The following is a 27,840-nucleotide window of genomic DNA, read 5'->3' as shown; positions in this document are numbered from 1 at the left end:
AAAGTCAGTTTACTCTGAGCAAAGGGTGAAAACAACTATCCTTTAGAAAATCCTCTCAAAAACTGGGGATATTCTAGTACCTCCTGTTTCCTATATTAAGATAGTCATCAATTGTTGCCCAAGCCCAGACCACACAAAATTTTAACTCGCCTCTGCTTCAAGCAGAAATGAATCTATTTTCAAAAATTTCCGAATTCCATGCGCTCTAATTTATTTCCAGCAAATTTCCCTTTAAACCACACTCTTAAAACAAGAATACAGTACTTCCTGGATACAGGTTTCTCCAAAGAAGTCTCTGGCCGAAGCAACACACGCTCTACTTACAATTAAAAGATAGGTCCAAGGTGGATAGCTATCTCATCGATTCCGTTAAAACGGGCTTTCCATGCAACGAGAATACGGTTCGCGGTGGTATCGCTGCGAAAAATCGCTGGCCAGCGCTGGTTTCTCGCGTATCCTTTAATTTCGAGAGCCCCGTGCCCACGTTACGTAACAACAGGGGGATTGCATGCGAACAGCGTGCAAATTAACAACGGTAGGTGTACGAAAGTAATGAGATTCACGTGATCGATAAATGTATCGGTAGAGGCGGGCAGGAGGTGATCGTGATCCACGTGTGCTTCGTAGATCTTGATCCCCTTCTTCTCTTTTATATAGAAGGGATTCTGAGGCACGGGACGTTCGCGAGCCTCGAATTCTTTCGGGAAACGAACACCAGAGACCCTGAGTTGGGAATAAATCCGAAACGAGGAGTATCGCTTTCCAGAAAACTATTGGGTGTGTTTGTTCAATGATGATGACATGCGTTTGGGTGTGTAATTAATTGGGAGGATTAAGTTTCTTCTGAACCTGAGATTCATGTTATGGTGGGGGCAAGAGGGTAAAGTTGAGCGTAATTGATTTCATTAAAACGCGTTGTAAGTGATTATTAATAAGTAAGACTGCCTGAGTCATATATACTTATTTTTAAGATATTGACGTTTGAAGCGTTGGACACATTTGGATGGACAAACGTTGGACATGGACACATCTTCTTCTATTCTTGTCTTTTTTTTGTATTTAGGAGGAGGATTTCTTTAATTCAATCTCTTTCTGTTAAAAATATATATTCTATTTTGTAGACTAATTAGGGATAGATATTATCGAATAATGTTTTTCATTATTTTGTTACGTGGCGATGTTTTAATAACCAGTGAAGATATTCTGATCCAAATATGAATCTTAATGAGTGGGTTACTGGCATAGTATGCAGGTGATTGCTGTACGAGGGTTTACCGCGCAAGTTAGAGGGATCATATACAGTTTAAAGTTTAATGACGTGTTTTCCGTGAAAAATCTTAATCCTTTGTATACTACCAAGAGTTTGGATTTCTAGTTTTTTATATATGGAATTCGTGATCGTTAATGTTGGGATCAAAGAATTGCAGACACTCAGAATTCTAAAATCTTGATATACAGAGACCTTGAATTATAGGATTAAAGAATCTTATTCGAATTCTACTTATAAATAAGACCAAAAGAATAGATTATTATCTCTAGAAAGCGTGAAACATCGATATTAGATATTCATGACGATTTATGGGCATATGTAAATAGTAATATCTCAGACTGTGCAGGAGTACAGAAATTATTAAATCACGAGGATTAGTTGAATTAATATGCCGAGTGCTAGGTAACCATGTGAAAAATGCTACCACAGTTCCACTTAACAAGTCACTTGATATTTAAGTAATTATGGAGTTGTACTTCTCAAAGTAGAATAGCACATTCAAAGTCCCACAATTTCAGTAACAAACATAACAGTTACATTAATTACGTCGGTGAGTTGGAGAATATTACAAGTCAAAAATTAGGACTAACATTTTCAAATAATCTCAAACCTATGTTCCACAGAAATTTTATTCTTTTAAAATTGTTAAAGTTAGACGTATTTGAATTATCAGGGAATTGTTGTACTTCAAGTATCTTTAATTTTTCAAGGTGGTATAAAGCTAGGAGACACTTCCAACTCTACCATTCTTCAAAGATCTAACACATTAACAGCAGAATCCCAATTATTGACTTTTAGTCTTTATTCCCTTCCCCAAACTGTCGATTCAATTACTCAAAAAAAATAGCTTCCTGCTAAAAAAGCTGCTCCTGTGACAAGGAGTTAATCTTGAAGAATCCCCACAAACTATCGTCCCATCGGCCAGTACCTACAGCCTGAACGTTCAGCGCGTTAACCACGAAGCAGCAGGCACCGTGGCTACCAGTGAAACAATCCACGGGCCCCGCCAGCGGTCATTTTTCATCGACACGGTTAACAACACGAGCGTGATTTACCCCCTCAGGCGCCATTGCTGGACGAAGCTCCAGTCCGCCTTGAACCCGCTGTTGTCCCCCGGCAAGGACCAATAATCCTCGACCTGGCTCTCGTCCTCCTCGATCCTCAGCACGTCTTCCCTGCTGGGACTGACGTTCACCACGATTTCGTGCGTCACCTTCGCCTCCTCGTTCTCCATCAGGCTCACCGTCGACCGTTGCCTCTCGTTCTGGCCCTTCTCGACCCTCTTCTCATCCTCTGGATCGTCCTCCCTCTTCGTTTCTACCACCCTCGACTCCCCTTTCGCCGAGGACTGCGAGGACACCTCCCTCGAGCAGAGTTTATTCTCCCTTTGCCTTTGGTTCGAGTCGCCAAAGTAGATCACAGTCTTATGAGCGATGTCTCTCTCAGTCTTCCTGTTTGGCATCACTGGTGTCATTGTCCTTTCCACTTCCTGCCGACTCTTGGCCTCCAAGTCCTCGTAGCTAGTGTAACCAGGCTCCTCCGCCTCCTGCCACTCCTTGGACGGGGTCCTGGTCGCGAAAGGCAAGCCACGACGCAGGATGAAGTTCACACCCTCGCGACGGGCCTGAGGACTCTCCAGGTTCGTTGCCATCTTGCAGTCCCCTAGCTCACGGCAGAGCAAGCAGTTGCAGTCGGTCAGGCATGATCTTTGGCTGATTAATGGCATATCAGCCGACGATGCATATTTCTTGGGGGATTTTTATTAGTCACAGGAGGTCGAGTGAAACAGGAAACGTGTTTAATCAGCGGAGGTGGAGTCACTGGCTCGAGGAATGAAGTATTGCTTAACAGTGGTTGACTTGGGCGTGGGAGGATATCCTATGGAGGGCCTCTATCGGTTCAAGGAACTTATACTTTCACAGTATAAGCCTCGTCAAAGAGACGCTCTATCATACCGCTTATTACGGTAGCCGATTGATGTCCATCTCGGACCTCCACACAAAAAAAAAAGAAAAGAACGATTCAGACTGTCTTCCAGAGGATTCTTCACCGATCCATCAACGAACGAAGGATGCAATCAACGTCAGCCTTGAAGCACATAAATCAGTGGATCACCACACTTCGAACGTCCGCTCCCATTTTCAACTTTTTCTGAACTTTTTTCCTTTTCCCACAAACACGTCTCGCCTGGATGGACACAAATGACGTTGAGAAGATTCGCGAGCGAGTTAGCTAGCGGGCACGGTCGCGTTTTCGCGGTTTTAGAGCGGGCACGCGACTGAAACGCGTCGCGACGGTGATCCGCGGGATCGGGCAGGTGAAACGCGTGCACTTCCTCCGCAAACCGCGCCGTCGACCGAACAGAAGAGACAGCTCCCCGTCGTATCACTTTCCTTTCGTTGCTTCTTTTCCTCGGGGCCCCCCTGCGCGCGGCTGGCACGTAACACGCTATCAAGGGGCCACGGGGGGAGGCTTCGACGCCTTATCGCGTGAGAATATACCTCCTTTTCGTTGGGAGCCAGCTGGCTAGGGTCTCGGTGTAGGCGTCATTTTGAAAAGAGAGGGAAGGGGACAGAAAGTGGAGTAAAGATACGGGAATTTATGTGGAACAATTTTATTTGGTCGTTCTGTGAGTAATGTGAATAATTTGCCACACGAAGTGATGTGGTATTTTAAGACTAGAACTACTAGAGGTGTCGAAATGGTATTAATGCTTTCTTGAAGCGGGAGGGTCGTTGTTACGTCATTTATGATTGCTATATCTTGTGGTTATGATTTGGTTTTTTGTAGCAAGGTAGAGTCATAAATTTGACTTGTTCGATGGGGTAATTAGACTAACTGTTATAGGAAAATCCTTTATCAATGCTATATTTTATTGACTATAAATTTAATTATATTGGTAGCAGATAATTATAAGTAGACAGCAGATTTATATGCAATCATGAGAATTTTCAATGCATGAAAAGTTACAAAATGCATTTAATGTGCAATAGTATACACAGTAGAAAAGGCGAAGCACAAATGATAGAATTTGAAAAGTGAAATGAGTTTAAAAAAATGTTTTTAATTCATAAATTCTGAACCATTTGAAGATGAACTATGTAGGTAGTATTTTTATTTAACAGTAATTAACAATGATTAACAATTTCACTGCACCATGTAATCTATAACTTGGAACAATACTTGATATAGTATAATAGTTCCTGTTACCTAAAACTTCTATTGGACTCGTTATTAAACCAAAGACACTAAAAGGGGTATATTCTCACATTCCCTAAAACTGCTAATTGCTTCGATTACTCTCAACTTCGTTCCCTGCTCGCGGAATACCTCAACCCCGTTATGGACTCAGCTCGTTTTCAAGACTACACGATGGAAACTCCGTCTAATCGTACGTGAGAAATATACACGAAATATTCGCCCATTCGCACGGCCGCCAAAGATAGAACGCGGGAGAGACCAATTACGCGTTCGCGGAGGCGAGTTCGCGCGACTTTCACCTCCTGGTCCGCGCAGAATTGATCCCCGAAACGAACCTTGGATCCAGTTTCTTATCGATAACCACTAACATACTCTACCTCTTCCTCAGGAACCAGGGAACTTTAATCCAATTTCATTCAACACACAAATACACTCAATTTTATATAAACACACTTTCTCGTCATTTCGCTAAATATTTGGATACCTATATCTTTGGAACCATAAGATTCTATAAGGTCACGCAATTCCTCTATAATACCATGACCAAATGTTTGCAACAATACATCAACCACAGACCACAGTCAGCTTAGGCTTAACTCTTTCTACCACTGATCACCGATCGACTAATTTCACTGTTGCACCCAGATCCCCCTGATCGCGGCCAATAAAAAGGATAATCTCACAGCGATCAGGAAGGAGGATCCGAGGAGCGGCCGACGATGGAACGTCAGCGTGTTCCACTTAAATCCGCGGTATCACACACGCCGCCGTTTTCTTGTCCCTCATACCGCGGTTAAGTGGCGGCTGCCACTCGGTAAACTGTTATGCTCTTTTCACTGGAGCGGTAGGAAACCGGGAGAGCGCGAACGAACGCGCGCTCCTGTCTTTAGAAAACCCCACCAGCGGCCGTGTTTCGGGGGAGAACTTCCGCCAGCCATCCTACTTCCTCCGCGTGACCGTGCACGCGGAGGAGCACCTCGCCCTAACCACGGCTCCGTGACGATTCTCGGACGCCGACGTTTTTCGAATCCTTTCGTCAGACTTCCCTTTCTATGCAAAACCGTTCGCCGCGAGTCTTATCGCGATCGAAGGGCGTGAACCGCTTCGTCGATTGGGAAAGAGCTTATCGGCGCGAGCTTCGGAGAAGATGTGCGTACACTACTGTGCAGAAGTATTTGGACACTTTCGGGTTATTATAATGTGTGAAATATGTTAAATAAAATTCTGTGACATAGTTTTGGCTAGGAATGTCATCTTAAGCTGGGTCTATATCTGTGAACAGTTTGTGAATAATGTTGGCGCGCAGTTTGTAAATTTTTTATCACTGTCACTCGATTTTTCTAATTATTTGTATTTGTATTCTTTTTTATTACTTTTTGTTATTTTCAAAAACAGTACGCGAACGGATACGCGAATAGTAATACACTGTACATTAGTAATTGAGTATATCTCTAATTATTAATTTTCTCGAAAGTGTAATTATCATTAAGAGATCATCTAATAGGTAGAAATTATGGTTGTAGAGAAGGTTAATTTTCGTCTTGGTTTTATTGACTATAGGGGAAATGAAGAGTGAGTTTCTTTTCAGTAGCATAGAATACGTTAATCAGGTGCTCTTAGTATAGAAATGAAAACTGGGGCAGCCTGACGAGAAAAGCTCCACAAGTGTAACGCTCACTTTTATTGAGTCTTTGCTGGTTTGTGGTTCTCGTTAAGACGAGTATGACGATGTCTTCTTTTGGAGACGAACGACTAGTTAGTACGAGGTATTTAGAATTAAGGTTGCTTTGTAACTATATTCTATCTTCTCAAAAAAAATTTCAAATTTTTAGTATCTTAAATTTTGAATTTCTCCTTAAGTCCTCGAATAATGGAAATAAAACCCTTTCCCTTAAAGTAACCACAAATTAACAACCGTACAGAGTTTAAAGAGACACCCAACTTGTTCCTGCTACGACTGAGATAGAATCAACGTTAACTAATCTACTTGAACGGTTCGTGTTCTACAGTAAGTACAAGGGAAAAAAATGAACGAAAGAAAGCGTACATAGTGTCACCGTTTTCCAGTGTTCCTTTACAAAGGCGAAGAAGACTCCCATGAGTTTTCTAGCCGTAATTAACGTCGAAGGTGCAGGGCGCACAATGCGGAAGGCAGACAATTAACTAGGCCAGAACCGTTCTAACGCTGCCATTAAAAACGTCCATTCCACTGCAAAACGTATCGACGATAAATCCACGCCGATACAAATGATATCACGATCGTGCTAATTGATCACGAATCGCGTGGTTTTCATTGAAACACGCCTTATGATAAATTCGCGTGAAAGTTGTAGATAATTTTGCTCCCTAGACAAACCGGTCTCCACCTTTTTTTTTTTCCTTTCCTCCTCTCTGTCTCTCTCCACTTTGCGTACTACCATGTTCGACGTGCACGCGAGCGCGCGCAGCATTATGATTAACAACCGTTAACGTTGACGTCAAGTTTGGTCGGCTCTGTTCAATATCAGACTTCGATCGTAGGCATTTCGAGTAACACGGTAATCTTTGGTTGAACTCGCTGCTCTTTTGCATCGAGTTGTGTAACGCTGTGGGGTATGATGATAGTGGACACGGGTCTCAATTAATTTAAGCGGAATTTGATTCGTCGGGCCTGTAATTGAGGCAACGGTGGGTTTTCGAGAACTTCTCGATACTTGGAAGTCTTTCTCTGTGGTCGAGACCGCAGAAATGTGTCACTGACTTCGTGGAGATAGAGTTATCTTACTCGGCTTCGACTAGTTTAGCTGACGTCTCTGACAGCTGAAACGATCGCATTGTGTATTCTTGCAACACTTGATGAATTTCTAAGTCACTGGGTCTTTATTCGATAATTTATTTCGCTCAACTTTTTCTAGTAAAAGGCTGAATAATTTGACTGAGTTAAGAAAGTGAATAAAGTAGGAAATTCCATTAATTTACTTATATCAGATGATTCATGTAGCCCAGTTGACTTAATTAACTTCAATTTAATTAAGGCGACTGACTCAACGAGCTAAGTATCGTAGCTGCTTTATTTGAATGGGTGTCTAGAAGAAGGGTGTATTATATTTCACAAAATGTAGAGGAAAACTTGGTTCTTGTTTTACAGAAAAACTCATTCTGAAAAATTTGTAAAATACACTCTTCTTCTAAACACCCATTTATTTATTTTGTCTTATTCAAGCAATTGAACTAACTCTACAACCTAAATCACATAACTAACTACATTACCTCAGGTACCTCAAGCAACTGGACTAACTAATCTTCTCAAATTGATACGATTTAAAGTAACTAAGCTTCTATGATTCAGAAATTCTATTCCCCATATCTCGAGAACTCACCAACTTCACCACTTCGCAACTGGCTGGTTTTTAATAATTTCCAGTAATCACTTTCCTGTCCGAACACCCAGATCGTTCTTTCCCCTATCTGTTCGAGGCATTAATTAAGAGCGGGTTAAATTTATCTAACCCAGGAGAAACGGGCGTTTCTCTGAATGCCTCTGAATGAACAGACAGACATTTGTCCCCGTCATTTAGAGGAGCAATCCCTTCCGAGAATGAAAAGGCATCGACGGAAGCGTTTAATCTATAACATAACGCGCCCCTTGCAAGAAAGGTTTTGCAAGGAAGAGTTCAAGGCGCGCATTGTCCGTGCTCATCTGGCGAAACTCCGGTGTCAAGGGCGACAGCGCTTCCACCCAGGATATTAAATTAATTACCGGACCGTGTCTTCCTCTGCTGGCACTGTAACGCGTCATGCATTGTAATTGTGACAAAAATCTGAATTGCGTCATGCTTATGTAACGTTAGGAAAGAAAGCTTTGTTTATTGAGATTCAGAGGAATACTTCAAATACTTAAAAGTGGAAGACATCGATAAAGGAGAAGCAAATAGAATCATGTACTTAAAGGAGCATTTCTTTTTCTGCTGTCCTGAAAAATAATAAAGGAAGACTTGGGCGAGATTGGCTCTCAGGTACAGAAATTGCAAAAAGGAATCTCAACATTGGACGTAGACTGACTTAAAAAACATGTTCGAAAATTGTTAAATTTTGCAACGTTTAGAGAGGAATGCTTCCATAACTACATGGTTAGAAAACTTTAGTTAATAATTGTAGGCATGTGCTTCACATGTTCCCATAAAAGTGAAGAGATTGCTTTTCAAAGTGATCGAAAGGCAAATATAGCTAGAAATAGTTTGGACTAAAGGATCACTCTATAAACTGGAGTTATAGTCCACTTAACATTTTCCTCTTTGAGTCCACGTCTTTGACCACTTTGGCAAAAACTCGACTTTGGTATTCCAATATTTCAGGACTGGAAAAATGCTCTTGAGATACCTGTACTGACTTTCCGCGATTTAGCGGCCAGTTAACGAATCCTATTACCTTGGTAGCCTATATTCTAGAAGAGAATTCTTACACTGAAAGCGTTTCAAAGAAACTTTCCAATTTCATGCAAAGAAAAACGTTTTAGTCTTTATAGTGATGGATTGATGAGTATAAATAATCGAAGAAAGTATTTCTGCATCTTACTTGTGCTATGAATCTGATCACCTACCTACTTCGCATGTTTTTGAATCTCTAATAGCAAGAAATATTTTACACCTGTTTTGCGGTTCTGGAGATGAGAAGAGAGAACTAAATTCAGAAGTTTAAATGACTATCAAAATCTCAGCGCTTTGGAGTCCCAATATTTATACATTTTCACACTCAGTCTTTGGATATCAACCCTTTAACTACCCTTAAGCTTCAATGGCTCAGAGTTAAAGAACTTTAGGACTACATAATTCCAGATACTTAGTGCTCAGTCCAAAGGATTCTTTTAAATTAAATTAGTCACACAAATATGTCTGTCCCTCTAGTAACTCAATTGCAATCTCAACTTTAAGGTGAATTTAGACTTTTTTCTTTAGATGATCATCATGGATGATTCATTCGCAGTGAAAAGTGTAAATATTGTTTCCATCTAAATTTCATCTAAAGTGAAAGCTCTAAATTCGCCTTCACTTTTTTCACTGCAGATGAATCATCGGCGATAATCACCCAAAGTAAAAACTCTACATTCGCCTTAAGAGACTCTCACAATCACTATCAAATCACATTAAATAAACACCCAGTTCCCATTCTAATCTTAACTAATTTCTATTCCTTTCTAGAATTACTTCAGTGCATACATCAGTTCCTTATCGATGCCATAATATTAAAGCACATTAGAAAACGTTCTCTCCCTTGTAAATTGTCTGCAAAACTGGCGCCAAGTGAGTGCACATAGTTGTTCCTCGATGTTACCGGTTCTTGCGAGTAGAAATATGCATCAGATTGCTGAGTGCGCTTTGCAAGTTGCAACAATGTACAATTACGGGTGGGAACAGTTTGAAAAATCGACTTCCCCGATTTTTGAATCGATCGTTGCTCGTGAAATGGCGCACCTTAAATGGTACCCGTATAAATCCCGTAAATGTTGACTCGCGAGAGATTTTCCCGGACGAATGCCCGAGAAACACGGGGCTATGCCATAAAAACGGTTTTGTAACGGCGTGGTTATCAGCGGCCGTTAATTCGAGGCTATTCGCGACGGGACATGTTCCTAATTGTAAATACGGTTGTAGATAATAAGGAGGCATTTTAATAACCAGTTCCGGAATCCGTTCTGGAACGGCGGGAATTTCGTTCACGGTTAAGTGGCGAGCCCGTATTTACCTTCTTAACGTTTATGGAGTCACGCTTTTGCGTCCTTTCAGCAGGGAGGAATGAACGGTCTTTTTATCGCTATCCTCTGCATTTAGTTCGATACGGGAGTTGCTGAGGATTTTCGCAAAAAGTGGAACACTTTTGCCGAGACGTAGATCCTCCTTAAACAAATTTTTATCCTTTTTCAGATGAAATGTGGAATGAAACACGATACTATACGTCGAATGACCTAATAAAAGTTGAAATTGGTATTTAAGGAAGTAGTAGAATGGCTCGAGAACTAAGTTCTCTAGTAAATTTCAGAATGATTTGTGAACTTTTTGAATGTTTTTAAGTTTAATGATGTTAAAGTTTCCTCTATTTCTTCAACTATATACTAAGATACTTTAATACCTTAGAATATTCATCTGGAACATCGTCCAGTTTCCTAAGATCCTTAACTCTTAATTACTGATATAGTGTTTGATAGACTCCGTATCATGCATTTTTACTGTCTCCTTTAAGTATTTAACATCAATATAAGTCTTAGTCGAAGTCTCTGTATTCTAAGTGTTCGCTAGTGTAGACCCAGCTTTACAATTCCAAACCCCAAGACCTATCCTCCCAAAGTCTCTTCGTCACCTCCAAACACCACTTTACTCCCAAAGAAACACAACGCTCCATTTTCCCAGCGATTTCCTAGCAAAAGAAGAAACGATGAAACGCAGTACGTCCCTGACCTAGCGGCGCGCTAACGGGAGCCAGTAAAAGCTAGCTAAGGTGGCTGAAAGGTGTGCAGGAAAGGAGGAAAGGACGTTAACCTAAATATCTCTGGCAGATCTACCTAAGCATCGACGTCTGAGCATCCTCTCACGCGCGCTCCATTATCGCGATCACCCGGTTCCCAGTCAGCGTTCCCTCTTGTTTCCGACTTATTCTGCGCGCGACTAATTAAACGCACCTCTCCTGGCTCTCCATTCGCACGATCGCGCGAAATTCCTCGCCAGCGAGCGGATGAATTTCTATTTCATCCGGATCCACCGGAAGAAAAAGGCTCATCTGCTCGGAGCAGCTCTCCTCTTGTCGTTTCACCTGCGAGGGGAAAAGGTATCCGGCGATTGAGCCTCGGAGCTGATTACGCTGCTGAATGAAAGGAAATTGAACAGGGGGAGGCAGGCAGTGAACAGTGAGAGTCGAAGTTCGCGCGTGCTCGTCCCCCGCCTGCTCAATTGTAATATAATCGAAACTTGAAAGCGTTCCTTGGTATAGGCTAATAGGAGGTATTGAGAAGTTTAGAGCGAGTGGTCTGTTTCTGGGACCGATTTAGGTGAAGAGTGGCTGGGCCAGTTGCTGAAAATGCAAGGAATAGGGTGTATGAGCGAAGCTTATTTGGCTCTGCATAATCTCGTTTGGCCTTCGATACCACGAAGTGCATAGCTTTACCACGTAAATGTCGCGCCTTCAACAGACTTTCTTTAGGCAGAAGACTTGGCGTGAAAGGTGAAACGTGCGCGATGTGTTGAAGGATAATTGTAGTAGCAATACGCTTGCTTGGTATCGCGTTTGGTGAAATGGAGGAACTGGATTGGCTTTAGCCTTGAGTGGCTTTAGCCTCCTGGGTAGGTCCAGAATGATTGATGAGTACAAAGTACTCGAATGATCGCGTCTGTCTAGCAGCACTTAATACTTTCCAAAAGTATTATTTATTGCTGCGTTCTTCTATGTTAAAGGCTAATATCTCGACAGAGAAACAGCTTTTTCTAATTCCACTTTAACGGCAAGAGTCTACCTTCGAAAACAATCATATTTCTATGGAGAACCGATTATTTCAAAATTACATATGAATATTTCTTCAATAATTCTTAAATAGCTACTTAATTTAGGTACTGTAAGGTCCAAAGCCCTCATCTTGAGACATTTAAATCCAAATCCCAAATACAAATTCTGTGAATTTTACATATCTGGTCCCCAGAGCCAAACTGTATCAAGTATATTAAGACCATATATTTGTCCACTTAAGTCGACTTGCTTTTCCATTCTGGCTCTGAATTCCAGATACAGTTTCAAATTATTTGAAAATGGCTACTTTTGGACTTGTACTGTTCTTCAACTAATCGATTCACATGTAAAAAAAAGAACTGAAGGACGAAGGTGGTCCCAGCTCAATCGACTATCACAAAAGGAGGTCGCCACTTAAAAAAAAATCGTAAAACCTTCTAGAGGCATTCTCACATGGCACGTGGATTCATCTTCTCTCGCATGACAGACTCAAATACTTCTCATTAAGAATCCAGTATGATTAATGATTGAGGCACCCCATCGAATTCCACGGAAAGCCGCGGAAATATCATTAGGGCCTGTAGTTCGCATTTAGCGGGACTTTCACGGCAGAAAATGGACAATGGGCGAAAAACACGGCAGTATCGAACAATCCCTCCATTGTTACCGTTTTTAACAGACCTGTTGAGAACTTATAGCGTGCCGTGTTCAGCCGCAACGCCTCGGATGGAAACGTTCGACGTAGAAGGTGTACAGTCGATCGTGGTACGGTTTAACGCTGAACGTAATTGTTTTACGTAATGTACACCGTAACCCTGTTAGATAAATATGTTGGCGCGCGTACATGGCGGCGCATTTCAACGGGACCCCGTGGGCCGCGTCATCGTAAATCGGCTGGGGCAACGAGTTACACAGGGACGGGGCTTTCTTCTCGATAACCCCTTGATAACCCCATCGTCGACACGCGGAATATTTTACGCTCGCGCATCCTCCTCGTTCGTCCGCTCGCGCGAGCCACGTCTCCCGTTTCGTGATTCATTGATGCCTTCCTATCTGGCGATTTGTCTCCAGCAAACTCCATACAGGACGAATTATTGTCTCCTGTGTTTTCTACTTCCCATTTTTGTCGATTTAATGAAAAACTTACCACTGAATTTGCGTACGTCTTTTTACATGTGTTATTTAGATGATAATAGATACTTATACGCTTCATGGTAAGGTTGAAGAGTTTACTAAGTTTGGGCTGAGAAATTGTCGATCTCTGAATTGCTGCATCTTTGAGGAAATAAATTGTATAATAGTACGTATACTTGGGTTTATTGTAAAGAGCTAAGCTACAGAGTTACAGCAGTTTAAATATCGACAATATTTCTGGTCAAAATTAGTGATTGTTTAACTTTGCTGTGGAGTGTATTAATCCCTCTTGTACGATACCCGAGTCACTGGTGGCTCACCCAATAGTGCGAGGGTTAATGATTTTCTCTAATGAATTTCAACTAGAACTTCTATAATATCTGCTCTCAAAGAAGTTCCACATTTTCTTGAACACCCTATATACCTAATTCCCATGCAATCCTCCCCTCACAATGTTCATTTTAAAGGACCCACTACTCTAATAATTTGGATGGTGCCAAGGAAACCGGAAGTCCCCTCGTGAATAATTCCATAACCCCTAATTGACTTTCAAGTCGAGCTCACGCAAGAGCGATGAGACGTTCGCCTCAAAATTGAATTGAAATTTCTGAATGGCAACGCTGCTGGTATTCATGTACCTTCCCGACGATTTGATAAACGATCCCGCGCGCGCTGTTTGAAAAGGCAGCTTAGGAAGCATCGTACCCGCCACTTGGCGTTCTTATCCTTCGCGATTATCATTCTCGTACGAGGGATTACATTCGTGCATTCCACGATGCGCGTACGCCAGCGCGATTATAGGCGAAAGATGACTGGCATGTTTTTAGGGTCATTGACTCATTCGAAATACAACTCGCCGTTTAAGTTCCTTTAAACTCCCCTTAGCAGCGCCACTCGTTTTGCTCTCTTCCGTGTTCCCCATCCGCGTGTTCGCGTGTGTTGCCGTCGGTGATTTTTCGCGCGCCTCACAGAGACATGTTAATGAGCGTTTTTATTGCGTAAAAAGGAACGCGCGTAAAATTCCAGCGATTCATAGAGTTGTTTGTTTGTTTAAGGGATTGATTTGCGAGGTAGCGTCGCGTTAAACGCGATGGTGAGAATTTAGGAAGAAAGGCTGCGGTGTTTTGCTTAAGAGTAATTATAGATATATTATTTTAGTGGGACTTCAATTAAAACTTCTGTAATATTTACTCCAAGTGTACTAGATGTGTAATAGAGGGTGTTACAGGGAAATAGGAAATTTTGGAAACTATGTTGGTAGTCTAAATATTATTATTTCAGCTTCCCTGAAACACTCTATACTTTCTCTAAATATTCTTAAAGCTTTATAAAAGTTCAATCGTAAGAGATGTAACAAAATGTTTCTTTTTTTGGCTTTTCTGTTCTAATTTTAGTCTTCAGTGCATCTATAAAATTATAGAATCCTCTGATTATATTATTAGTTTGGTAAATAGGTATGTTAAGTTTTGCGTGTATACAACGCTAACTAAATAGAAGTAAACCAATCCACTTTTTGAAAAGTACTGTTCAATGTTCCTTCTTCATATATGTAATCATCATAATAAAGGACGTTCCCCCTTAGCATTGTTAGGTCGACACAACGTATAATCGAAAGAAACACATAAAACCTCTGTAAATCCTAGGATTAATGAAATAAGATTCCACGTATCGCGTTCATTTTCCCTGGCGGAGTCCAACAGAGAGTTTTACGACCACAAGTTACACTAATTTCTTCTCCGGTCGTAAACGAAACGATCGTAATCAGCGATCTTTCTTGCATCCCAATTTTGCAAAAACAAAAGGCGAAGGAAAGAAGAAAAGGTGGTGACTTTTCCAATATTCACGAGCATCGCGTGCTCAGCCATCCTTTGTTTTCGAATTGCTTGAAAACGTCTTCACCTGTGTTTCTTTTCATACTTCCTTTTCCTACCAGGATGTTTAGCCGGGGATCTCAAAACATCGCCGTTAAAAGGGGCCACGGACTACGGCCGATCCGATTAAGGATCATTAAAATTTACGACGTACGTAATTACCGCCGATTCGATTAACGATGTCGAACGAGCATATATCCGTAAGACACACCTCTCTCCCACCCCCTTCCCTTCCCTCCTCTCCCCCGTCATTTAGTTCCATCGACACCAGTCGCGCTCCACCGACGGCCATCCGAAGAATCTGCTCGGCATACAAATAGGCGTTCTGAAAATTTAAGAGTTCACGTAATAGGTCCACAAATTTCGGGGTTCGTTCACCCCTGCTGTGTACACGTATCGGGCTCGTACTGGGGCTGGTATACGTACACGGTCCTACATTATCAGTTTGCTCGTTTCGAGGATGAATTTAGCTCGAAATGATACACAAGCCTCATATATTGTTATTATTTTGCGCAGCTCTGTTTTGAAAGGGATCATTTTGGACTTCGATGAAAACTCAATGTGTAATATACAAAATTCGGAGCGAACTGACTGTTGAATTATTGGCGGTGACGCGATTTATTATCGGGAAGTACAGAGTTATTTGGTTGTAGTCACGCCAGCAGGGTATTCTTGATCTTTTCTTTTTGTCGTGTATTCGTTTGATGCAAGTGAAGACATTTTAGTGCGCTTTTGACACAGACTGTTTGGGTACACATTTTTCTATAATTTCTAAGGTAGAATATTACAAACCTATACAGAGTATTAGATAATATATGGTACAAATTTTAAGGGGTTATTCTAAATGTTAAAATAGAATAAAGATCGAGAATGAGAAAATTGCGATTAAGACTTCGTTTCAGAGTTATTAATTTTTGCAAAATTGTGTAATCATAAGATTCGAGTGAAATGTGTCTGACTTAGTACTCGTTCTACTGCCAGCGTGCATTGGCCAGGTCAAATACCGCGAAGTCAGTAGAATGAATACCAAGTCAGACATATTTCACGCATAAAGAATTAATATTTTGGAAACGATGTCTAAAACGCAATTTCATCTATCATCATTTCTGTCTTATTTTGACATGTAGAATCACCCCCTAAAATTTCTGATACCTATCATCGAACTTCCTGTATAGTATTCACGTGAGGACGTCACTGTGGATTTGATCCACGAGTCAGGGCTTTATGGCAGCTCAGTACAAAGGAGTACCAAATTTTCTAAAACCTATAAGTTGTTACATTTCTTGTGGTACTTTAAAAAAGACTCAAAATGACGTTGATTGACCAATCCTCCTCATAATTAGTGTTGAACCCTTTATTTCTTAAAATACACTAAATAATTTAGTCAAGTCATCCTGTACTAGCAGGTTTACAACACTGAATCTAGATTAAAATTTGTTCAGAGAACTTTCAAAGAAAATTCGTGTCCATGATCAAAAGACAGGGTCATGTTACTGACACGGTGGTTAAGATTTTCTAGGTCGGGAATTTAACTTCGAGAATCGGTGTACGATCCCTGTCTCATTAGTATTCCAGCGCGCGAGCGTGTCGTGTGCACACTCGGTGATTCGTATGTAAAACACGGTCGATCGCTGCCTCTTATCAATATGTATGACACCGAATTATAATCGATAATAATTGCCCGTCGATGCGTAACATTAAAATTATCGATTGCGTATCGTATTCCTCTCGATTTTTGCCCCGATACCAGTTAAAAATAGCTATCTTACAAAAAGGGCTGCAAAGTTTTCAAATTTCTGTGCCTTTTGTCCTGAAAGGATCTTCTTGACTCAAAAACAGAGTTGAACAAACTGCTGAGAGCTCAGAAGTTGTCGGTGGATCTGATTGATATCGCAGAAAAATACATGGAGATGACACACATGCATTTCCCTTATTGGCCGAATTGGTCACGCTTATTACTACTACTTACATCGAACCGACTATTCCTCTTGCCTCTGTTCTGTCTCATTGACAACTTCTGAGCTCCCAACAGTACACGCATGTGTTAATCATGCGTGTGCAACCTGTGTCGTTTAAAGTCCAAACCCTCTTGTTTTCGAATTTTCCTCTGCCTCGTTTGAAAAAAATTAACACATTAATACAGCAATAAAAACTTGGAATAATATTCCAAAAACTTGGAAAAGTATTTAAGAATCCTGTTGGATTTTTAAAATACAAAAGCATAAGAAAAAATGCATAGACCCGATTTGCAGGCGGCGTCAGTAAAAATGAGATTGCACAAGGCGCGTTAGCATCCTCGATCAGATGCAAAGGGATTACTAAAAACCTCTAATCGCAAACTCCCCTAAACACATCATCCTTTCCACTGATAGATGACACAACCGAGGTCATGCCTTCACGATCAAGAGAACAACTCATTCCAAGGGCAAACAGCGATCTGCCTCAAGAGAATGTCATCCCAATATTTATTAACACCTTTCCCAGCAGCGATACACCGATCGATCGATCGAAATTACACGTGGGTTCGATCAGCAGACTCCTGCTCGATAAGATCGTTACACGAGGCGTTATCGCGTTACACAAAACAGCCGTGGTAACAGAGAACCGTTGGTAATAGCATAGTCTCTCGGCTGGGACAGTAATATCTAGTTTCATTGGATCGGGGGAGAGTCAACGTTCCACCCGTGAGGATTCCCCATGGGCGGGTTTTAATCGATCCTTATCGGGGCTAGCGGATCATCGTGAACGGCGACCATTAATCAGATCTTCGTTAAGATCGATATCGATTACACGGATGGAGGAATATCGATGGCGGGAGGGTAGCTGGGGACGAAATAAAAGAATAGCTCACCGACGAGGCTTGGGTCGCAGTATCTCGTGGCCAGAATCGGATATGCAGATGCTCAGGCTCAACGGGCCGCCATAGTGTTCCGGGGGCGCGCCGCCTTGGATCGCCTGCTGCTGAGGACTCGAGATGCTGGCAGAACCGGAAGTGCCGGTCAGAAACAGCGGCTGCTGACCGCACCCGTCCATCGTCGGACGTTCCACGTTCATTCTGTCCCCCGTCGCCGATCGCACTGGAAGACCTGCGAATTTTAATGCCACTTAGGTTGCAGTTTGCTTCTATGTGGACTCCAACGAATGAACTGCATTAACCCCACCTACAATTTTCTTTCGTAATTTTATCATTCTTCGCTGCCGATCTGAAACGGGTAACTATCCTAAACTGCCAACCAAGGAACTCCCATTAAGCGAACACAGACTCCTTACGCGATGGTGCGTGATCGGTTACTTGCGAAAAATTTTCATCACGCGTTGCCGCGTAATCGGCAGTGAAGAGTTGTGTAAAAAGTGCACGAGTCTGACTCGTTGGAAAAGGTGAAGGGGTTAAGGGGCCTCTCTACTGTGACTCCCTCAAGCTAGTGAAAACTTTGGGAATTAATTCTGCAAGAATTACAAATACGATTATATTTATTTCTGGTAATTTATTGATATGTATCTCAATAAATATACCTTGGCATTTTTATTACAAAATATTAATATTTATTGAAGCTATGTAACTTCACGCCAACTCAAATTCTTTATTACTATTGACTATGAGAGATTCGTGAACGATATTGCAATAGTATTGAGAAATATGGATAGAGGATTCATAGATCGTAACTTGAATCTTTTTACACGTTGAAGTTCCTAGAAAAACAGTGCCTAGAGGAGTTGACACGGGGTAAAAAATATTCTACAACGTCATGCTTGATTTACTTCCGTTCTGAATTGATAGTATCTCTGAATGACGGTAACAAGTGTCTGACACATAACCGGTTATGTATTTATTCTTCGTGTACCTTTTCTTGTATAATGGACAAACTGTATTCCATATATTCGTATTCTGTTGCTTCACATGTGCCTCTAGGAATATCATGGTATTTCTTCATTATAATACATTTTACTCAGTAATGTACTTACAAAGAATAAAGAAAGTAAACAAAATTTCATATCACATATATAGAATTCATTTGTCACACTTTCTTAAACACAGCCTTCACTCTGAATCACAAAATTATTTCAAAAAGTAAATTCTTCGAGCTGAACGTACAGACATTAACCCTAGATCACAATAATTCATCATTTCAACGACAGATAAAGCTTCTGTCATGGACCATTAATGTATACCAATTTGTTTCGATAATAGTTTCTGATAAAATATCCGATAAAAGAATAAATCACAATATTGTTCCACAGAAATAAAAATCAGGCAAAAGTTGAAAATCTTACAAATATGTTAAAACAGTACCTCGACATTAAATCTTGCATGGATTAAAATTGCAAAAGCCTCGCGAACAGGACTCTGTGTACTCTGTTTCTATGCACATTTAGATGCAATGAATATTAATCCTCTAGCTCTACAAAATGCACAGTGACTTATGGAGCACCCAGGACGGACTTGTATCCTTGGAAGCCATTGATCATAAATACCAAATATCAAATAATAACAATTGACCAATATCTCACGATGATCTATATGGGAAGGTAACGGTCCGAGTTTCATACACGGCTGAGTAACGTTCCCCTGCGCAAATAGATGCAAGTGGTCACGACTGAATGGCCACAGAAAAATTCTCGTAACACGCGCGCCTTTGGTTTTCCCATTTCGAACCCGAACTTTCCGCCTTCCTCAGCTCTGGTAGCCGCTCTGTTCCGCGAGGTGATCTATAATCGATAACTGGTTTTCGATCAGTTGCTTGTGCACAGACCCCGATATCACCTAGATGACAGACTTTCAGCAATAATTGCCAACTCGAGCAACTCTAATTTTGTTAGCCAGAATCGAAGCAACTTGGATCGTACAATGATCCCGTTTTAACAGTTAGCAGTACCAGAAGGAACAAGACGACTCGTGTGCTGGTTCTTTAAGTACATTTCATTCTTTGAACATGGTATGTATTTCTTCTTTAATATTGAATAAAAGTAGAGAAATGTATGTATAGACACTACTTCTGCGATTTATGGACTTCTTCAGGAAAGTGGAATTTTGGTACTTTGAGAGAAGTAGTCAGACATTGGCCTTGGTACTCCTAGTATTAGTTGCAATTGTGTGTCTCTAAACTTGAACAAAATTTAGTATATCACTGTCAGTATCCTTTACTGTAATTTATTTTAACTAGTCCTGTTAGGTGCCATTATTTTTACTGATTTTATCCACCTACAGTATCTAACTCTGAACTATTTTTACAGGAAAGGACTATGCAATGCGAAAGGGTCCATAAATTTACCGTTTCAGACAAAGATATAGTGGCACAAGTGCAGCAGAAAAATATGCAAATTTAGCAATAAGTAAAAGTCTATTTTACGCATAGACCGCTTTTATCTCACTGTGCCACTGTTGAAAGCGTTCATAGACCGGTCTGTTCGCCTGGACCCATACAAAGAATCCATTATTTACTATTTTTCTTCTTAGTTATTAACAGGTTGCGCAATGAACAGCGCGAGCAATTGACCCCGAACGAGGTCAATGGAACGCTTTTATTAATCTGCATAAGGTTCGCAACGCTGCAATTGCAACTGGTAAAAGTTTCAATTCAAAAAGATATTTGCCTTAGATACAAGGTTCTAAATTGTGAACGCAGAAACAAAGATAAGATATGAGGGCAGGCCTATATTAAGAGGGGCCTCAATAATGCCAGACCACACCTTTTAATAAGCCTCGTTTTTTCATATATTACACTAAGATAAAATTCTGCAAATACTTAAAAAAAATAATTTTCGATTTATTAATGATTTTCTGAAAAAGTCATATATCACTTTCGATCGAGTCCGATGACCCATCCATTAGATCAAAGAATCTTTTCAATCATGTGAAACATTTTTGTACTGAAAAGACTGTTGCCGACCGCTGAGGGCAGTCCTGATAAAATACATACACTGGTCTCGAATGTGATATACTGTGGACCTTTGAACTTTACCTTAGCCAAAGGATTGAAAATTGTTATTCCTCATAAAATCTTCTAATGAAGTAGAGAATATCTTAGTATAGTCTAACCCTTTCTCCCTTCAGTGCACAGCCCTGGGCTTCATAAAATCTTAATCCAGCTTTGCAAAGAGGAAATCTGAAGTAAGTTTGAACCTTGAAGTGAAACAGGATTGTTAGTGAACAGCCTTGGAAAGTTAGCGTGAATTTTCACGGAAGGTGTTGGAATTGACGCGAAAGAGGGGACACAAAAGACTTTTTCCATGAACGCGTTCCCTGCACGCGTTTCTAGCGATAATTAACACTATCCGCGACGACAGAGACCGCCACGAATAAATAGACGAGTAATTGTTTCCTCCTGAGCACGATCCTATCGCGGCGCTAATTATTCTTACAATTAGAATCATCCAGTAGCTCGTTAATGACCTTCGAGCCCGAGAAAGTCCCGTAATTACTTTCCTTCAAAGATTTTCTCGATCGCTTCAAGTTTCTCGCGAAATTTCTACGCGTTCACGCCACCTTTGCTTTCATTCGTGACGAGCGGATTAACATTATGTTAGCCTACATTCTTTTGTCAGTGAAATGGTTAAGAACTGATGGAGATGGTACCAAAGACTCTAAATTTAATACATGAATGTCTTACGTGACTATTTTTCTACAAATTCTAAAAATTCAGTTCGCAATTGGACATTTTAATGATCAGCTGTATTTCGATTTTTACATAAAATCCAATTCTATCATTTTTAATTGATTTACTAATCACTTTCTCTATATTACAAAGTTAAAGAATTATAAAGTTTCTAATATTGATTAAAGAGATAGCTTTGAAAAGTTATGTTGCATCCAAGTAACTGTCTCTAATCTGTTAATTAAATATAAATTACTGAACTAAATTTCCAGATCTGAGAATCGAGGAGAGCGTAGAGAAAGTCAGTGGTCCAGTAACTCAGCGTTATCATCGATTGAACTCGGATGGTCCTACTTTTCGGGAGTTTTCGTCGTCGAGCCTCGAAGAAGAGGAAGTCTGGTTGCTCGCTTTTCGACAGGCCCTTGTATGCAATTACTCCGGCTGCCAGGCAAAGTGCTTCCTTAAGCGCGCATATCAAGAACAGCCTGGTATCCCCCTTCTCGCCCTCGTTTCTTTATAAAGTGAAAGCACGCACCCAATGTTCGCTGCCCCTTTCGTAGAATTTTCATCCGTACGACGTTCGCCGAACGCGAGGCACTCCAGTGCATTTTTATTGTTCGACTATTTTTAAGGGGAATTAACTTTGTCCCGACATTCTTTCTTTTAAGCTCTTGTTTTAAAGCTCCTGTTAGTGGTCCAGCAATTGTCATTTGTTTAAAGGAAGGATCGATTACGAATCGGAAGATTTACTTATTCGAAATCAAATTCGTTCAATTTCGCGCGCTGGGTTGACTGGACCATAGCAAACTGCGCATGCGTCGAGCCTTAACCTCTTGAGGGAGCTTTTTTAAAGTTGAATATAGAAACCAAAGAGAAAAAACAATATGGGATTTTCTAGAGAATATTTATCTTCAAGAATTTTCAGTGCATTTTTTGTAATTGTGCATAACTTTAAGAAAAACTAACCATACACATATGTGACAGTTTCCTTTAAGAGGTTAGCCCTCTGTGTTATAGATCAACGTCCTATGAACTATGACAGATATGATTCCATGAGTTTCTAAGAACTGATTGTTTACGAGTATTTAAATATCACTAATATTTTAGTAATAATTAATTACATATAATTATTTTACTATTACTAATATTTTTAACACTATTTCTGAGTCATCTGTACGATTTTATTCAAAAACAAAGCATACATTTTCAGCCAACGATCAAACCGCGTACAAGAGCACCGGTTCTCGTCCGATCACCGAAGTTAAATGGCGCTGGGCGCGGTTAGTACTTGGATGGGTGACCGCCTGGGAATACCGCGTATCGTTGGCATTGTTTTTTTTAATACACAATCTTTTTCTTATTTTTTGCAATCACCATAATCCAGAATTCAATATTCTCAATCAAATCGACAAGCTCTTACGAGCACGAGAACAAAAAAATTGAAATATCCTCATTCGAAACAAACGACCGACAGAATCGCGTCGAGTAGCACGCAAGTGGCTGGCATCTCGTGCGCGGGAACGATCGGCGCATGCGCTCGTTGACAATGAAAATAATAATACGGCGGTGCACGCGGGTGCGCGTGATTTAACGCGGTCCGGGAGGAAACTCGTGTTCGAAGGGAGGCACACGTGGGCGTAAACAAAAGTACGATTCTGCCTGGGGCACGGAATGTGCTGGACGCGTCGCTGGATCCTGGTACACAGTAACCTCGAGTGTACGTACACACGCCGTGGCATGGCGTACGTCCATGCGTCCGCCGCATTCCAGCGGCTGCCCAAACCGAAACCTATATCGCGTATAGTCATCTCGCTCGCCTCCTCTTCTTTCTCCTACTCGCTCCTCTTCCTCGCTGTCCTACACTTTACCCCCACGCCGCGATCTGTCTACCCCCTCCAGAGGGTCTACTTATTCGAACCCTCATCGAGCGATCTTCGCAGGAGAAACGCGGCTTTAAACCTATTTCAGAGGAGACTGTCGCGAGCGACTTTCAATCTTCTCTTGTCGATTCAAAATGTTTCACTTTGTTTAGAATATTCGGGAATCTAGGTTATTCCGAGTATAAAAATATCGAGAAAAATAAAAAATAATAATGCCAACGATACGCGGTATTCCCAGGCGGTCACCCATCCAAGTACTAACCGCGCCCAACGACATTTAACTTCGGTGATCGGACGAGAACCGGTGCTTTGGTGCGTAGTTTGATCGTTGGTTGAAAATAGTGCTTTTGATTTCAGTAAAATGGAGCATATGAACATATATTAGTTAATAGAAACACTGTCGATTTAGATAGTAGAGAGACACGATATCTATCACAGTATCTTCAGTTCTAAATATTTCTAGACATAACTAAAAATTTTCAGAGCTAGAATCATCTCTCACATCTCCTCTGTACCCGAATTCCCTTGTACATACGTACGCAATTTCGACTCGATTTATCGACTTTCCTAAATGCGATCGTAAACACGATACTTGCTACTTGCTACCATAAACTTGTCTCGCGAATGCCTTCGTGTCTGCGACTTATTAAATCGTCGATCGTTTACTTTCCACGGACCTGTGTCCACCATCTCCCACCCCTTTCGGGCGAATAACGATCCCATAAATCTCATTGATCTACGGCCCCTAGAGACTGCGTGCATCTTACTAACATCGTGTAAAGGAATCACGAGGGAAGAAACTGTTACGACGATGGTATGGTGCATACGCGGCAAAGGAATGCATCCGTGTCCTTCTCGGTGGATCGATAGGACACGGAGGGAGAGTAGGGGGGAGGGTATCAAGCAGCAATGACAAATGAGGAGAGTTGGTTCTTAGAAAGGTCATCGGGGTTTCCGCGGCGTCCTGCGGAAAGTGGAGGACGTACACGACGCGTTCCATTGGTCGATCGATTGCCAAATGCGAGAGAGCGACGCGATCGATCGAGAAGTTTGTTGCGAGATCATCGCAAGTGTCGCCGCGCGGGATATGGAGAAAGAAGGGAAAGGGGTTTGAGGTATAGCTGGTGTTGCCAATTGAATTTTTGGTTTTTCATCCAGAAAAGACATAAAAACTCTCGATTTTCTAAACACAGAATTTGTATCAGTAATTCTGCGGCATAATTTAATTATTAAAATGTGGATCCTACATTGATAAATGTACATTAAGTAAAACAAAAGATCATGCTTTTCAACTAAATCTCTCGTTCTTTGCTGAGTATTATTTTGCTGCTACTAGTATTGTTTTGTGGTTTTCATCTCTGTACGTGGTACCATGTCCCAATCTTAAGTTCTTTTGAAATAGAAAAAATTATACAAGCTGATTCGAAAGAAGAAATATTTATATTTCATGGATTCGTTGTACGAAGAGTCTAAGAGGGTCGCTGGCGATTTTTCAAGATTTTACCATTTAAGACCTTTTATAGTCGATTCAATGAGACAAGGCACTAAATATAATCGCGTGTCCTTGTCCTACGTATTTGGTCGACTGTTCCTCTCCTTGTCCCGCCCATGTGCTGAAGATGTGCATTCGTTTCCCGCTCATCTCGTTGAATCGACAGTAGATTTACATCTCGCATCTGAACAGCATCTTCCAACTTCCAAACATGACTAAAATCATCTAGATTCGAATGTAAGACCTTACAGAAAGGTATAAAACATCAAACTGGCAACACCGACTATTAGCTTAAAGCATAAAATATTTTTTGTTCGACCAATCTGATAGGTTAAGCACCGACTATTAGATTAAAGCATAAAATATTTGTTGTTCGACCAGTCTGATAGGTTAAGCGCCGACTATTAGGTTCAAGTATAAAATATTTGTCGTTGGACTAGTTCGGTAGGCTAAAGCACTGACTATTAGGTTAAAGTATAAAATATTTGTTGTTCGACCAGTTTAGTAAGTTAAACACTGACTATTAGGTTCAAGCATAAAATATTAGTCGTTCGATCAGTTCGGTAGGTTAGAAATAGATGTCATTGCGCTATTTGCTTCGAACTGGCCAGTCCTCCAAGGTCAGAGGTGACCTTTTTTACGACCGTCCCTTTCGACGGGACGTCTCCTGCTGTTCGTTAACCCTCAGATGGGGACACTCGATGCGGGCCCATATCAATGTCCCCGTTGTACGTCACTGAACGGGCGAAAGTCCGAGAAGGAGGATCACGATCTATCAGAGGAGGGCTCGCGCGAGCGTGCAACCTACGCGGTAACCGGTTAGCTGTAAATCCTTTCGAGGCCCAAATCGTTCTCTCTCAAAGCTTTACGCAGTATGTTATGACCTCCCGACGAATCTAACTCAGCATTCGTGCGCCGAGACGGAGAAATTGATATACCCGCCCGAGGGCAACGAAAACAGACGTGACCGTGAAAATTTTGATTTTCGGGAAAACCGGTTCGCAGAGGCTATCAGAATCTGGAGTACGCGAACTTTCTCAAGGGACCAGTTCAAGGAGGCCTAGGCTCTTTAAATTGAATCAGCTCACTATCTCCATTTCTATGCTATTTGTCACCGATTTTCTAACTCGAAATTCAGTATATTTTTCCAACAGTACCTGTTTCACATTATACTTTGTAAGAAATCTAGATAATGTTTCATATTCGTGACACTCAGACCTAGCACGAAATTGCAGCTTCTTTATATCCATATTTCGACTGCGTATTGCGAACACGTGACGACCTAGAGCACTCTCTCAAGGATAGAATAGTTCTCCATGATCCGTCTCTACAGTGTCAGGAATCTTTAGATAACTCACCGAGGTTCCTTCAGCGTGTTGGTAGGGACGAACATATGTGTCTCCTCGGCATGACGGCTGGCCGAAAAACACTCGACGAAACTGTAACCAGAAACTTCACTCTGCTCGGTCAGCGTTTACGTTGCCTTTGCATTTTGATTGGCACTGTGCTCTCGGCGGACACGCGACCGTGGAACGCGTCGCAGAAGCGCGCACGAGAAGCACCGCGCGATGTCTCGCGAAACTGTAAACACACGTACGCGAGAACTTTTTTAAACCGTGCCCCGCGGATGATGATGTTGGCGTGAATCCACGATGCATCGGGACCGAAGATTGCCGCGTCGCGCGAGGGAGGGTCGAGCCCAGGTTGTCTCCTTCAAATCCCCATGGGCGATATTTTCTGGTTCGTTACGAGACTGATGCACCCGCACGCGCGTCGTCACCGAGTCGCCGCTTTTCGGCAGCTGTCAATTACTAGCAACACAGGCGCCGCGTTTGTGCACAGCATCCCAGCAGAACCACTTTCGGTCCAGGGCAGAGGGAAAAAAAAGAACCTGTTGCGCGAGGGACGAGCACGGAAGACGACGAGGCTGCTATCTGTCGGTGAGCAAGGTATCTGCGATCGAACTGTATTACCGACGGAGTGGGACGTGGCCGAGTTCGAAGTTATCGAAGATATTCAATTGAGAAGTTATTGAATATACTGAACGATACGATTTAGGGAATAATGTCAACATTTAGCGGGAAAAATTATTTATTTCTTTTACGACGATTTATGTAACTTTTTTTGGGAGGTTTAGAAAGATCACATATTCAATTTATTTAGCACTATGTGTACAAAAATTTGAACAAAGATTTTTTAAAGATTTCTAGGATAACAGTGTTAGGATTTTTATGCATTTTTCTTTTGTGCTTTCGAGATTAAGAAGAATAAAATTATCAAACTACAGGTTAAAGTTATGTATAATGCTGTGTATTCTCAACTTTTCGACGTTTAAAGAATACAAAGATTTTAATTCCACAGCACTAATGATGCGTTTGGTAGTTTATATCAATTTTCTTGACACTAATGTTGATTGAAAGTGTATAGTGTGAAAATCTATTAATTACAGAATGTGTTTGTAGTCTAATTTAAAGTGTCAATCTTCGAAGACCGCTATGGCCCATGGCGTTTAACATGTTAAAATGTGTTTTTGGCATTTTTGTGCACCTTTTTCAATTTTTTCCCTTGTACTCATCCTATTTAAATATCCGATAAAATATGTAAAATGAAGCAAAGTGCTTGAAAGAGATACTGTAGGCTGTGAAAAGTGTTTCAAGAATATCGATTATTTTATCTTTGAGTGTTCTTAAGATCATGCATTGTCACAAGTATTCACATGCATATACGCATGTAACAAATAAAATGTAACATGTACAGGTTGCTTCACGTAAAGTGTTACATGTGTTGTTAAAAAAATGAGAGAGTGATGCTATCACGAATTACATATGTAAACTTCAAGTACCAATGCTACCAACTACATTATATAAAAAATCCCAAGGAATAATAAATTGAAAAGATCTCGCCTCTATTCTATAAAAAATGTAATATA

At 41.1% G+C, this 27,840-nt stretch overlaps 1 protein-coding gene, 1 non-coding gene and 1 pseudogene across 3 annotated transcripts in view; 1 reads left to right on the top strand and 2 right to left on the bottom strand.

Annotated features, from left to right (window-relative positions):
* The window catches only part of LOC143177219 (ankyrin repeat and BTB/POZ domain-containing protein 2), a 34,431-nt gene extending 8,094 nt beyond the window's left edge, over nucleotides 1-26,337 (bottom strand). For both annotated transcript variants that reach the window (XM_076375065.1, XM_076375066.1), the window contains exons 1-2: nucleotides 26,270-26,337; nucleotides 17,798-18,032 (exon numbers count right to left, since the gene is read on the bottom strand). In XM_076375065.1, the coding sequence (XP_076231180.1) occupies nucleotides 17,798-18,000 (203 nt within the window). In that variant the 5' untranslated portion in view covers nucleotides 18,001-18,032; nucleotides 26,270-26,337. The remainder of the gene's footprint in view (nucleotides 1-17,797; nucleotides 18,033-26,269) is intronic.
* Nucleotides 22,749-22,868, top strand: LOC143177712 (5S ribosomal RNA). The gene has a single exon (XR_013001631.1). It is a non-coding gene; the product is annotated as a 5S ribosomal RNA (ribosomal RNA).
* LOC143177715 (5S ribosomal RNA) lies at nucleotides 23,633-23,752 on the bottom strand (annotated as a pseudogene).
* Nucleotides 26,338-27,840: the final 1,503 nt, after the last annotated feature.

Source organism: Calliopsis andreniformis, chromosome 3 (assembly GCF_051401765.1).
Source record: "Calliopsis andreniformis isolate RMS-2024a chromosome 3, iyCalAndr_principal, whole genome shotgun sequence".
NCBI lineage: Eukaryota > Metazoa > Arthropoda > Insecta > Hymenoptera > Andrenidae > Calliopsis > Calliopsis andreniformis.
This window is presented reverse-complemented; position numbering and strand designations above follow the sequence as displayed.